Source organism: Melanerpes formicivorus, unplaced genomic scaffold (assembly GCF_026170545.1).
Source record: "Melanerpes formicivorus ecotype bairdi unplaced genomic scaffold, bMelFor1.0.p_v2 SCAF_1, whole genome shotgun sequence".
NCBI lineage: Eukaryota > Metazoa > Chordata > Aves > Piciformes > Picidae > Melanerpes > Melanerpes formicivorus.
In genome coordinates, this window is record NW_027142353.1 from 25220260 (window position 1) to 25235662 (window position 15403).

At 43.5% G+C, this 15403-nt stretch overlaps 1 protein-coding gene across 2 annotated transcripts in view; it reads right to left on the reverse strand.

Moving 5' to 3' along the window:
* SH3RF3 (SH3 domain containing ring finger 3) overlaps positions 1-15403 on the reverse strand; it is a 297393-nt gene that overhangs the window by 100187 nt on the left and 181803 nt on the right. For both annotated transcript variants that reach the window (XM_068137394.1, XM_068137405.1), the window contains exon 3: positions 6888-6983. In XM_068137394.1, coding sequence (XP_067993495.1) covers positions 6888-6983 — 96 coding nt within the window. The remainder of the gene's footprint in view (positions 1-6887; positions 6984-15403) is intronic.

Consider the following 15403-nt stretch of genomic DNA (forward strand, 5'->3'; position numbering starts at 1 on the left):
AAATGGTCAAACTAGGAATACAGATAGTAGAATATAACTGTGGTCACTGCCACTGGGGACATGAGAATATCTGGAAATAGGTAAGATGGGAACCTGCATATAGAGAAAAAAGGTACAAAATTTGCCACCCAGGCTGAATGCCAGACTAGAGGTCACACCACCAGGAAAATATTGAAGAATCCTGAAGTTCAGCAGGTCTATAAACTGGGCTATGTGAAGGGCTCTGCTCTCTTCAGAGAAGTTACCTGCACTTCTTCTTGGAAACTTTTAAATCTTCCAATTAACTGAACACACACACACTCACGCACACACTCAGATACATGCATAACTTTCAACCAGTGCATTAATCTGCAGGCTAACTAAATGTTACATCAGCAAAGTGCACAGTTATACAGTGAAGGGTGAATTCAGCTCTGTGACACTATTTAATGACATGGTAAATGTGCTCCATTTCCTCTGTATGGGTTAAGCTGCTCCAGAATGATTGGTACATTCAGTGGTATAGCACAAAATCATTAAATGTGCTCTGCAAGGCTAATTTTGGAATGAAACAAAAAAAAATTGTTTTATTCTGAAATGCATTTGGCTTTATTTTTTTTTCATTGGTTTTAGCTGAACTCTTTTTAAACACTGATTTGCAAGAATTCTTTTTCCTTGAGTCTCTGGGGAGCCTTGTGGATCTATGCCGCAGGGCACTGAAATCATCAGCTCTGCCCATTCTCCTCCTCCCTCTTTCTCCTAGACCTCCTTTCCACCTTTTTCTCTCTTTGTCTGTGAAGAACAGGAGAAGATTCCCATTACCCTGCTTCACTGCTCTGTAAAAAGAATTTTAAAACTCCTTATATTACTTAATCACTGCTTTCAGTGCCCCTGCTGTCATAAAACATTATAACAATGGGCTGGGACTTCATCAATTGTAATTTGCTGGTATTACAGCCACAGCAGTGCTTGGCATAATTGCCTTGCTCTACCACTACTTGTAAGGCTTGTAGATCTCAATCAACACATCTTTGCATGGGGGGGTTGAAGTCAGAAATTTTGGTCTAAGAGGTCAGCTTGCTTTATTTCCAATTCCTGCCTATCTGAGCAGGATGTGTCCCTCCAAGTACTTTGAATATGACTGCCCTCAAGTTTCATAGACACTTCAGTCTATTAGGACACATCTAATTCTTCATTGTTCTCAGTTTCACACATAGCAGCATGACACAACTTCCAAAGAGAGATAATAACAGCAATTATTAAGAATGATGAAACTAGCTTGAAGACAGTAAAATAAAATATAGTTAGGACTCTGAATTCCTTTCAGATCCAAAACTTGTCCCAGCTAGAGTATAACTTTAAACCATACAGATTATTAATAAGAAGCTTATTTCAGGAGAGAAGGTGCTTTGAGAATAAATATTGTGTATTTTGTAGATAAATTACACTGTAAATTGTCAGCCCAAATTACTTCTACTGAAGTCAAAGGACAGCATCAAAAAAACCCAACCAAACAAAAAAACAATCAACAAAAAAAAAACCCCAACCCCCCCCCAAAACACTGCAAACTCTCCCTGACAGAATACATCATCTGTGACTCATTCTGTAAAAGTCACCATACTGAGCTGCAAATATTTTTTCCTTATATGATTCTAGTTTCTCTGAGGTTGGGAGAGAGATGACACTAAAGAGGCAAGAAAAAGCCTCTCTGTAGAGAGAGCTGACAGACACAGCAGGCATGCAAGCACCCTTGCTGGACACTTGTAAGGAATAAAACATAAAATCCATGCTGTGATACACTTCTATGGCTATATGGACAACCACAAACGATACTGAGATACAGTCTTTCTAAATTACTGCAGGAAGCTGATATATTTTGATGTCTTCAGCCTGCCCCCCCAACCCCCCAGCTTTGTGATGTCTTAATCTGGCTCTAGAAATTATTCTACCAGACTTCTGTTATGGAAGTAGACTACTCTTGAATTCAGTAAGTTCAGGGTGGAAAGAAGATGAAGGAGCCTAAGGAGGCTTTTATGGGGGCCAGCTGACAAGCCCAAGTGCTGGGAGGCCAGTGAGGTCTTGATAAGGAATTTGCTGATGACTTGGTAGTGCTGCGGCATACACCTCCCTTCCACCACACTGCAGCTTATTCATGCAAACACTTTCTAACAGAGCACTTGCAAAAGCCTACCCTGCAGGCATCCACACGGGGCTATGGCAGAACATTGCCAGGATTATATCCCATTTGTAGCTTTGGCATGCTTAGCTCTAAGATTCTTGAAGTTACTGTCTTGTTTTCTAAAGCTCTGCAGCAAGGCTAAGAGCTCTTGCTTAGGAGCAACTGGGGTCTGTCACTACAGATGGGATCCAGGCTGGAATTTGCTCCATCCAGAGTGCAGGGCTTTGGATGCCATGTGAAATCCCACGTGCTTTGGCCAATTGGCTCATACAAGCGGAAGGCTACTGTGCTTTCCTAATTCTCCACATTTTGCCAAGATTTTGAAAACCATTTAATGGACTTGGACAGACTCAAGAAGAGGTTTTAGATTCAAGTACTACTTGATTAACGGATTTATTTTATAAACATTTGCATTGAGATTTCAAAAATTTCTTTGGGATTTGTCCTGCTGCTTCCTCTTAATTTTTAATGTAAAGTTAACATCTGAAGCTGGCAATGGCAACATAATTGCATAACGCAAATAGTTGCATAAGCTCATCTCATATTCAGAACACAGCCTCCATCCATCAGGATGTGGATGCAGTAGGTGGCTGGTGTTTCTCTCTGGAGGCTTTAGAATAGAATAGAATAGAATAGAATAGAATAGAATAGAATAGAATAGAATAGAATAGAATAGAATAGAATAGAATAGAATAGAATAGAATAGAATAGACTGGGTTGGAAGAGACCCTCAATATAATTGTGTCCAACCCATCAACCAACCCACCTAATCAACTAAACCATGCAACCAAGCACCCTGTCAAGACTCCTCCTGAACACCTCCAATGATGGTGACTCCACCACCTCCCCGGGCAGACCATTCCATAGCACAATCACTCTTTCTGTGAAGAACTTCTTCCAAACATCCAGCCTAAACCTCCCCTGGTGCAGCTTGAGACTGTGTCCTCTTGTTCTGCTGCTGGTTGCCTGGGAGAAGAGACCAACCTCTGCCTGCCTACAACCTCCCTTCAGGTAGCTGTAGAGAGCAGTAAGGTCACCCCTGAGTCTCCTCCACGCTAAGCAGCCCCAGCTCCCTCAGCCTCTCCTCATAGGGCTTGTGTTCCAAACCCCTCACCAATTTTGTTGCTCTTCTCTGGACTTGTTCCAGCAACTCAACATCCTTCCTAAAATGAGGGGCCCAGAACTGGACACCAGATTCAAGGTGTGGCCTAACCAGTGCAGTGTACAGGGGCACAATGACCTCCCTGCTCCTGCTGGCCACACTGTTCTTAATGCAGGCCAGGATCCCATTGGCCTTCTTAGCCACCTGGGCACACTGCTGGCTCATGTTCAGCCTACCATCAACCAGTATCCCCAGGTCCCTCTCTGCCTGGCTGCTCTCCAGCCACTCTGACCCCAACCTGTAGCACTGCATGGGGTTGTTGTGGCTGATGTACAGAACCTGGCACTTGGATGTGTTAAATCTCATGCCGTTGGACTCTGTCCATCTGTCCAGCCTGTCGAGGTCCCTCTGCAGAGCCTCTCTACCCTCCAGCAGATCAACTCCTGTCCCCAGTTTGGTGTCGTCAGCAAATTTACTGATGATCGACTCAATGCCCTCATCCAGATCATCAATAAAGATGTTAAAGAGCATGGGGCCCAGCACTGATCGCTGGGGCACACCACTAGTGACTGGCTGCCAGCTGGATGTGACACCATTCACCACCACTCTCTGGGCTCAGCCCTCCAGCCAGCTCCTAACCCAGCTCAGAGTGCTGCTGTCCAAGCCATGGGCTGACAGCTTGGCCAGGAGTTTGCTATGGGGGACGGTGTCAAAGGCCTTGCTGAGGTCCAGGTAGACTACATCCACAGGCCTCCCCACACCCACCAGGTGGGTCACCTGATCATAGAAGGAGATCAGGTTGGTCAGGCAGGACCTGCCCTTCCTAAATCTATGCTGGCTGGGCCTGATCCCTTGGCCATCCTGTAAGTGCTTTACAAACCATGGCACAAATATTGTACCCATGACACCCAAGCATCTCATTCAAGAAGGCATTTCAAGCCTCAGATTTCAAATTTATACAGATACAATATATGTGTGCATGTATATATAGAAACAGAAACAGATTCTAGAATAAACTAGAATAAACCAAACCAGGTTGGAAGAGACCTTCAAGATCATCGTGTCCAACCCATCAACCAATCCAACCCACCCAAACAGCTAACCCATGGCACCAAGCACCCCATCAAGTCTCCTTCTGAACACCCTCAACGACGGCGACTCCACCACCTCCCCAGGCAACCCATTCCAATGGGCAATCACTCTTTCTGTATAGAACTTCTTCCTAACATCCAACCTGAACCTCCCCTGGTGCAGCCTGAGACTGTGTCCTCTTGTTCTGGTACTGGGTGCCTGGGAGAAGAGACCATCATCAGCCTGTCTACAACCTCCCTTCAGGTAGTTGTAAAGAGTGATAAGGTCACCCCTGAGTCTCCTCTTCTCCAGGCTAAGCAGCCCCAGCTCCCTCAGCCTCTCCTCATAGGGCTTGTGTTCCAAACCCCTCATCAACTTTGTTGCTCTTCTCTGGACTCGTTCCAGCAAGTCAACATCCTTCCTAAACTGAGGGGCCCAGAACTGGACACAGTACTCGAGGTGTGGCCTAACCAGTGCAGTGTACAGGGGCAGAATGACCTCCCTGCTCCTGCTGGCCACACTGTTCTTGATGCAGGCCAGGATGCCATTGGCCTTCTTGGCTGCCTGGGCACACTGCAGGCTCATGTTCATCCTACCATCAACCAGCACCCCCAGGTCCCTCTCTGCCTGGCTGCTCTCTAGCCACTCTGACCCCAGCCTGTAGCACTGCATTCCTTGAGGTCTCTTCCAACCTTGGTGATTCTGTGATTCATAAGCATATTTATTTCATAGGTGTGTGTATCTGTGTATGAATGTATATGCAGACCCACATTCCTGCATGCATTCTCCCCTGGTGCTGCCTATCTGGCTGTTAATATCTCTTTAGAAACTTCCAGCATTGCTATTCTGACTGCCCCTCCATGGTCACCCAGGATATGCTATTGCTTGAAAGACTTCAGTGAGATATCACTGCACGTGTTCCCAATGAGCTGTTCCTCTGAGGCTTTCAGGCCTTGAACCTGTGAGAGCTGTAATTAAGAAGAACAGATACTAGTGGTGGGAGAGGGATCAGGAAGATGTACAGTGTGTAGGCAGTGCAAGCACTTACAGCCTGCAGGCGAGACTAGAGCTGGGGAAAGGTGCTGGGGTGCAAGAGTGGCTGGCTGCATAGAGGACCTTAATTTACCCTTCCTGCAGCAAAGTTCAGGACAGTAACATTGGACACCCCAGGGACAAGAAAGAGAAAGGAAAAAGGATGGAATCTGGGACAAACCCTGCTTTCTCATTTAATCACAACAAACTGAAATGTCTTATGCATTCAGAGTAGAAGAAAACTAGTCATTAACTTATGTGAGGCAGCTGGTTTCCCAATAATGGCTCCTACACGCTCTGGTTTTAATATTATTGTTCTTGTCAACTGTGGGAATGTAATGTATATTAATGATGGTTTATTCCAAATTGGTCATTGTCTGAGTTAATAATTAGGTAGTCAGGCACTAATTATCTCTATTTTGTATCAAATACTTAACTAAGAAATCTGGAGAAGTCATTTGGGAGACAGGCATCAGAGCCACACACAGTAGGGTGGACTTTGCTGTAGGCACAGGAGACACTTCACTGCAGAGAGCAGCACCAGCCTATGCCTGGGAGCAGAGTCAGAGTGATAATGCTCCAAGTAATGGGTGCAGGGTGGCAGCACCACGGAGAAATACATACATGTGTGGTGCGCATCCATTCTTCCCCACCCTGGTTCAGCTATGAAGGAAGAAAGTTCCTTAAAGACACTACCTAGCAACTGGACAGCAGAGCTGCTCCAGGAGAGCCATCAGAGGCCACCACTGCTAGCTGCAACATTTCTCCTGAGCAGCATCCAGCTGAATGGACAGCAGCAGGAGGGCATAGCAGGGGAAGAGATGGCATAACAGGTATGCTTGGAGGACACAACATCTCGGTGTTTACTCTTAAATAAGCCTCCTGTGGAAATGACCACAGGACAAAGATGTATCCAGTGCATAGCAAATGAAAGACCTCGGGCATGTGGGTGGAGCTACTTGAGGTCCTGCTGAGGCAGGGGCCACTCACAGCACCCCTCCAAAGGTCTGTGCTTTCAGGGCATGGATGAACCTGCATCATTGTTCCCCACTTGCTGGCAGCACCCACCTCTCCTCAGGTACATGCAAGATATCTCAACTGCAATCATCCTATTTTACCTACCTATTGTGGAGATTACACCAGTAATGCTAGATGGGAAGTCTTCAACAGTAATTTAGGACGTACATTGTGCTGACCACTTTAAAGTGAATCAAGTTTATCCTCACAATGCCTTAGGTAAAAGCAACCAAACCAAATCCCTCTTCAGTCCAGTATCACTAAGGTTGGAAGAGACCTCAAAGATAATCGAGTCCAACCTGTCACCACAGACCTCATGACTAGAGTAGGGAGGACACTACTGCCCACTGCAGGCTTGAACTCACGACCTTCCCATTAAGGGTCTTATGCACCGGTGTAATTTGTCCTTCTTATGTATGAATTTTCAAATCTGTCTTGCTCTTGTTGGCACCAAAAACCCCATGAGGTGTCAAGACCAGCACCCATCATGACCTATTATGAACTTACCTCAACATAGAGGATAGGAAAAATGCCAATCTTGTCACCTAGCATTCCTTCTGCCCAGTTGTCATCTACCCTCCTGATGACTGTCAAAATTTCATCCTAAAATAAGAGATACACAAAAATAATTAGATTTTTTTTTTCAGTTGAAAGGTGCCAGTTTCTAGTTGCCCACAAGACATCTTAAGGAGACAGTACACAGAGGAGCCAATAAGTCAGATGAAAATTTTCCCTGAATCCTGAGCGAGCAGCATCCCTGGCCCAACATCCCACCCAAGGAACATCCATCCCATCCAGTGGGTGTCCTATTCAAAGTGCTTTGAAACACTCTGTGGACTGCTGAAGCTCATGCTAGCAGCCAGCAGCTCCAAGGACATGGGCCTAAGTGAGTAAGGATAGGTAACTCCTGACTCCATTGCAGGGACAGGGAGAACATTTGACCCAGGAGGTTGTGTCTAACCCAAAAGCAAAAACTCTCTAGCATTCAGCTGCCCCTCTGCATCCTAGAGTCCTTTGTGGTATTTGGCTGTTCCAGAAGACAGCTGAATGGGAAGCACCAGTAAAGCACAGGTAGTTCTGGATCATTTCCAGCAAGAAGCATACACTATAGCCTGAGGTTCCCAGCAACTAGCCTACACTGCTGATGTATAAATGTTACTTTTCCTTTAAAACATATATATATATATTTAAGAGGTGAAAGTGCAAACCAGGTAAAAAGCCAAGGATAGCATAATAAAAGACAAGCGGCATTCAACTGTTGGATCAGATTCAGTTTAGATAAAAGTTCCTTTTCTAAAACCAATGACATTTGTTACTATATTTAATCTAAAATATTTTACAAAACGTTCATCTAGTGATGAACAATTTTGGGATTGTAAAACAGGTGATTATGCAAAGTGAAAATAAGATTGATTCCGCTCAGTTTCTCTTGACAGAATTAAAACCTAGAACATACCAGTCATTACCAAAGCTTGGGTGACTAGAATCAAACCCTGAGATATCCAGTTTGAGCTGCTCAACTTGTCAATGGATTTCTGTTACCACGTCTGCCTGCTGGGATTATACTGAACCTGGCCTTGAGCCAGCGCTGCTTGTTACAAAGGCTGTGGCAGGCAGCCCTCTCTGCAGAGCACTGCCTGCATGCTCAGGTGTCCTACAGCCAGAGGAAAGGAATGGGCTGAGAGAAGCTATAAGGTTTTGCTGAGATACCATTCATTCTCTCATGGCACACAATCTTCCTCTGTTCCTGTGCAGAAATTTATTTTAAAAAAACCCCAAACCCAAAAAAAACCCAAAAAAACAAACATCTTCCTCCAGAAAGCTGAGACATTCCCTGCTGTTCTCACTTTATTTCCATCACTCACTTGAGGAAAATGAGAGCTACATATGGTCTAGCAACCTCCATGTAATAAGCTTTCCATATTAACTGGTCAGGCAACGGAAACTAATTTTTTTTTTCCAGATACTTTTCACATAGAAAAAAATAATCCCACAAACTCCTGACTCAGGATGTTCAGACTGTGGATTTACAGTGATAGAAAATGACCAGAACAGGGATATGATGTGATGCACTTTGCAGTTTTTGGACATATGCATTTCGAACATGTGCATTTCAAAATAGTTTAAATGTTTCCTTTGAATTATTCATCTGAATGATCCGTCAGAAGAAAGCTCAGAGAAACAGACTGTATCCTTCAGCTATTTATTACAGATGGAGGGATGAGAAAAGAATTTGTGCTTTTAATTTCCTGAAGAAACAGATAGCATTCCCTTCCAAAGCCCTGTCTGCACAGACCATTTTTGATCTGTGTGAAGAGCTGACAGTAATATGTGTCTGCAAAGTTTCCACATGCTCTTACAAAATACCAATTATCATAAATGTAGAATCTAGGCAAAGGGGTTAAATGAGTAAAATAGAAGACTGAATCCTTTCAAGATCATGCTATGAGTGTTCCTACTTTCTGTATTTGTTTAGCTCTTTTCTTAAATGATTTTTTTAACACCCCAAAATGAGAAGGGTGTACACTTTCACTATATGTTTAGGTATACGTATATAATCGTAGGTGTATATGTACATAGATATGTATATACTTGTATAAATATATGTGTTTGCATATGTGTGTTTGCATATACACATACACAGAAGAAAATGAGAAGAAAAAATTTTAACTGTGGAACCCTAGAATCACCTGACATGATCTTTTTAGTGGCACTGTGCAATCCTTTCCCTGGAGCAGGTTGGAAAGAAACTGGAGAGGGAATAGGTGACCCTTGAAGATCCCTTTGAAACCTTTTGCATTCTACAGACCTATGAAATCTGGAAGGTTTTCCATACACTGATCTTAGTTTGGCTCTGCCAGGTCCAGCTGCCAAATGCAGCCATGTATAGGAGAGAATCAGATAGCTGCACATTCCAAGATATGCTGACATTCAAAATGTGTATCTTTGTGGTAGAGAAACATGCAAATCCTTGAGAATGCTTTCCACTCGGAATTTGTTTTCAGAAGGATGGTGAAAATCTTCAGGAATTATGGCAAATCCCAAAACATCTTTTGAAATTCTTTATTAATAGAACATTTCTTTGAATTCACAGCCCAGGACATCATTCTACACACTGTGCTGGTGAAAGCTTCGACATGAACTATTTTAGTACTTTAAATTAGTTGGATAGCCATGCTACTTATATATTCCTAGAAAGGTTCCCAAAAGGATCATGAATAGTAAAGAGCCACAGATCTCTTGGCATACCACTTCAGTTTTCTGAACTTCACTATCTTACCTGTACTAAATTGATTTCCAGGCAGCATAAAAGAATCCAAGCTTCAAATTGCATATCAAAAGCCAACAGTATCCACAGTAGTTTGACAAAGATAACTTGTGCTCTTTTTGTGCCTGTTGCTAAAGTCTGTAATTATTTGCTCTTTCTTACTTGCTCAAGGGTCTCTCAATTCGTCAGGACTGGGCAGTCTTGCAAGAGGCACATGGGACCTGCAGTTCCAGTTTATAACCATTATCAGAAAGGAAGTCAATGATAAATCACTTAAAAAGCAATCTGATTGACAGAGAAATGAGTCCTTTTACTGAGAAAACAGCACAAAATTGTGTCCAATAATAGTCATGATTCACAGCCTGATTTTCACTCTAGTCATTAACAGCCATTAACGAAGCAATACAAAGCAGATGTGCTTGCTATCTGCAGAGATAACAACTCCATCTACAGCACTGGGGAGATCTCAGTGATGGCAGGATGGCACTGTGTGGTACTTGGTGTGCCCAGCAACAATACTTGCCAGCTGGCATGTGAGTTCCAATTGTCACATACCGCTGGGATGGTCCCTCTGAGAACAGCAAACGCTTCTGGAACTGAGAACTAAGGGGCTGAGATGCCACTCTGCAGCCAGGAAACAGCATTGGACGTGACAGCTCCAAGATTGGCACAACATTTGTTAAACACCACTGTGGCCTGGGAACAAAAGTATTGGAAAATGAAGGAAATAGCCAATGTGATAGAAAATGTGATGAGCAATAAAGCATGGGAAGCAGCTGATGCTACCTTGACAGGGTTGAGACTCATCTACTACTGAGCCTTCAAAGGGCCACATGAATTCATGCATAAAGGTTGGTCCAACACCAAAACAAAACTGAAGTAACTGCCCAAACAGATAATAATGAAATTACTCCAGATGTGTGCTGCTATAGCAGAGAGCAGAGTGCTATTGCATATGGCTTGTACCAGAGAGTGCATAGCTAAATGGAGGATGGATTATTTTTTGAGAAAGATGCAGCAGAAGCCCAGGCTCCTACTGGGGTACCATGCAAGGAGACATTAGAAAGTTAAGTTAAATGAGTATTTCCCAAGAGCATATGACAAAACTCTGTAGGTCACACATGGATTGCAACCATGGTAATGAACATTATTATGAGCATTACTACACTTCTGAAGCTGTTGGAGTTAAAACTGATGCAAAGGCTGGAACCCATCCTTACAGAGAACAGAATAACTGCTAACCAAATTATTTGGCTGATCACTGCTAAACACTGAGGAAAATTATGTTAAGTTACAGATCCTTGAGCACAAGCCCTATGAGGAGAGGCTGAAGGAGCTGGGATTGTTTAGGCTGGAGAAGAGGAGGCTCAGGGGTGACCTCATTGCCCTCTACAACTACCTGAAAGGTGGCTGTAGCCAGGAAAGGGTTGGTCTCTTCTCCCAGGCAACCAGCACCAGAACAAGGGGACACAGTCTCAAGCTGCGCCAGGGGAGGTTTAGGCTTGAGGTGAGGAGAAAGTTCTTCACCGAGAGAGTCATTCACCATTGGAATGGGTTGCCCAGAGAGGTGATGGAGTCCCCATCCCTGGAGGTGTTCAAGAGGGGATTGGATATGGCACTTGGTGCCATGGTCTAGTCATGAGGTCTGTGGTGACAGGTTGGACTCAATGATCCTCGAGGTCTCTTCCAACCTTAGTTATACTGTGATACTGTGATACTGTGGTCTGGGATGTTTTGTCTTCTAGCCACACGTAGCTGCTTTGGGAAGAGGAGTTATGGGAGGCAGTCCACATGGTGTAGAAGAATGCCAGCTTAGAATTTTGTTTGTTGCACTATAAACTCACGAAACTCTGTCCCTTGCAGTTTTATACTTACATATATAAAATTCTTATATCTGATTTATTTTTGCCCTTTTATCTGTAGAGTGTTGTGTCTAAAGGAGGTAAACATGGGTAAATGGCAGAAGCCCTCTGCAGCACTGCTCATGGAGATCAGCATAAAGCAGACTTTATTTCCTTACAATCCACTTCAGGAACCACAGAACATTTTAATTTTGAAACAAACAAACAAAAACCCAACCCAAAATAAAAAGTAAATAACCCCCCCAACCAAACTCAAAAAACATAGTAAGAGGAAACCCCAAATATTCTTTGTTTTCTTTTACTGCACTGACTGGAGTAACAAAAAGAAATTGGAAAAAGCAAAGTCCAGCAAAAGAGCAACAAAATCTAATGACATGGAACATCCCTGTATTTGAGTTTCCTTCTTGTAGTTTCTCTTCAGAGTAAAACCCTTCTCTATTATATATTTACAAGTAAAATCCAGTTACAAGTGTCTGCTACTGCTAAAGCAGAACACAAACAGGTTATACTAGTTTGCATAAACAATATGCCAATGCATGCTTTTTTACCTGAGGAAAGAACAAATACCATAAACAAAATTGACCAGCATCTTCATATGCAAGCTGAACCATTCAAATGGTGAATATTGCTCTGAGTGACAAATCACACTGACAGCAATACAGTGCTTACAACTCTGTGCAGAGGAACTGACTGTATCAGTCGATGATCTAAAATCTGGGCTAAACAGGAACCTTCATCAGTGCAGGTGACACATACAATTAGCATGGAGAAATCTTGAAAACATGACGGTAAAGTCCCAAGACGAAAAATAGATTATTCAGTGTCAGGGAGAACGATAGGCAAGACAGTTACAACATGATGGTGCGTGTAGTGGAAGGAGCTAAAGAAGAAAATAGCAATAGAAGAGAAGCAAACCCCTTTGGAGAAAAAACAATCATCAGGGATAAAAGGACGCAGACAGTAATACAAGGGATGGTAAAAGGAAAACGGAGGGACTGTTAGTAGAGCTATACAGCAGAAAAAAATGTTCCATGTGAGCCAAGAAAATGCCAACTATCAGTATACACAGACAGTTATTGTAGAGGAGGTATACTAACATGTAGCACCAAACATACAAAACACAAATGCATTTAGGAAAGGACATACACTTAACAAGAAAGGGCTACAGCTGCCTACCATATTCATTTTCTTAGATTGAGCAAGCAATGAATACCTTAAGGCAAGGAAGACTCCTTTTCAGAGAAGTTTCCGTTGTGCCTCTGGGCAAGCAGTGAAGGAAAACAACGTGTCAGCAAATCATACAATGCTTTGGGTTGGAAGTGACCTTTAAAGGTCATTTAGTGTGTCCCCCCTCCCCAACCCTGCAGTGAGCAAGGACATCTTCAATGACATCAGTTTGCCCAGTTCCTCTCTGGGAAACCTGTTCCAGTGTTTCACCACCCTTAGTGGTGAATTTCTTCTATGTATCTAGTCTAAATCTACCCTCTTTTAAAACCGTTACCCCTTGTCCTGTCACATAGGGCCTTGCTAAAACTGCCCATATCTTTAAGTATTGAAAGGCTACCATAAGGTCTCCCTGGAGTCTTTTCTTCTGCAGGTTGAATGACCCCAACTCTCTTAACTTTTCTGTGTAGAAGAGATGTTCCAGCCCTTGGATCATTTTTGCAGCCCTCCTCTGGACCCTCTCCAACAAGTTCATGCGAATGTATTTTTACTCATAGGATCTCTATGGTAGCTTCTGGCTAACTTTCTGTTAGCGCACAGCTACTACTTCTCAATAAGCCCACTTTTTTTGCAGAGATTCACAACTCTGGGGAGGTGGGGTAGCCACAGGCTTTGAAGTATTTGCAATTAAACACTTAATTTGCTATGAAGCAAAAGTGCTTACAAATCTCTTGTTAAATAAATATAGGAAAGTATCCATTCAGGAAATGGTGCTCTGACTGGAGATAGAACAGAACAGAATAGAATAGAATTAACCAGGTTGGAAAAGACTTGTGAGATCATCGAGTCCAACCCTATCATCCAACACAATCTAATCAACTAAACCATGGCACCAAGCACCCCATCCAGTCTCTTCCTAAACACCTCTAGTGATGGTGACTCCACCACCTCCCCAGGCAGCCCATTCCAATGGACAATCACTCTTTCTGGGAAGAACTTCTTCCTAACATCCAGCCTAAACCTCCCCTGGCACAGCTTGAGACTGTGTTCTCTTGCTCTGGTGCTCGCCGCCCAGGAGAAGAGATCAATCCCCACTTAGCTACAACCTCCCTTCAGGTAGTTGTAGACAGCAATAAGGTCTCCCCTGAGCCTCCTCTTCTCCAGGCTAAGCAACCCCAGCTCCCTCAGCCTCTCCTCATAGGGTTTGTGCTCCAAACCCCTCACCAGCTTTGTTGCCCTTGTCTGGACTCGTTCCAGCAACTCAACATCTTTCCTAAAATGAGGGGCTCAGAACTGGACACAGTACTCGAGGTGTGGCCTAACCAGTGCAGTGTACAAGGGCAGAATGATTTCGCTATTCCTGCTGGCCACACTGTTCCTGATACAGGCCAGGATGCCATTGGCCTTCTTGGCTGCCTGGGCACACTGCAGGCTCATGTTCAGCCTACCATTGACCAGCACCCCCAGGTCCCTTTCAGCCTGGCCACTCTCTAGCCACTCTGACCCCAGCCTGTAGCACTGCATGGGGTTGTTGTGGCCAATGTGTAGAACCTGGCACTTGGATGTGTTAAATTCCATGCCGTTGGACTCTGCCCATCTGTCCAGCCTGTCAAGGTCCTTCTGCAGAGCCTCTCCTACCCTCTAACAGATCAACTCCTGCCCCCATCTTGGTGTCATTTGCAAATTTACTGATGATGGACTCAATATCCTATTCCAGATCATCAATAAAGATATTGAACAGCATGGGGCCTAGCACTTATCCCTGGGGGACACCACTAGTGCCTGGCTGCCAGCTGGATGTTGCACCATTCACCACCACTCTCTCGGCTCGGCCCTCCAGCCAGTTCCTAACCCAGTGCAGGGTTCTGCTGTCCAGGCCAAGATGTTGCATGAGTGAAAAAGATGTTACATTTGGTGAGAAAATTACATGCTGCAAATAATTCATTCAGCTGTAATAAGCAGCCTCAAACATGGAAGTCAGTGAAATCCTGGTGCAGGATATTTTTATCATCTATTTCATATTCATTTCCAGCATAACTGTTATTACTTTACGTGATACTATAACAACAACAGACAGCTGAAATAAAACAGAAAATGACAACTAAGAGGTTCTCCATGGCGTTCAGTGCCATAAATTAGCATTAGGTGACATGTTTTATTTTACTGTGGGCTTCTTGATACCCATGAAGCCCATCTAAGGTCAACACAGATTGCTGGGGAGGGGGAGGGAGAAAGCAGGTGGGGAGGCGGGTTGAAAGGGAAAATGTGACATTTTAAATCCAAAGGAATTTACAATATCTCATCATTTTCTCCCATTCCAGATGGAATGTATTAAATATTTTGGTTAAAAAGCCCCAAAGACTGCTTTTTAATGTCTGGGAATAGGAAATATATATATGGAATATACAGAGATAGTGCATTTCAACTGCTAATCAGTATACACTATGATGCAATGTACATTTTGTAGATGAACATCATTTTAAAACACTGGAATGTCAAGATCAGTAGGGAGCATTAAAACACACATTTCCATTAGACTTTCTCTGAAACTGAGTGGTTCCTAGAGAACATCTCAATGTAGGTAAAATGTATGCTTTTTAGACAGAAAAATCATTAACATTAATCATTCTCTGAAAAATTTTCTTAAAAAGTATGTGGTCCATTCTACTTGTTGAGTTTCACTGGCTTTACAGCAGCCTTGCTGTGCATGGCATGAGCTATCTCACTGG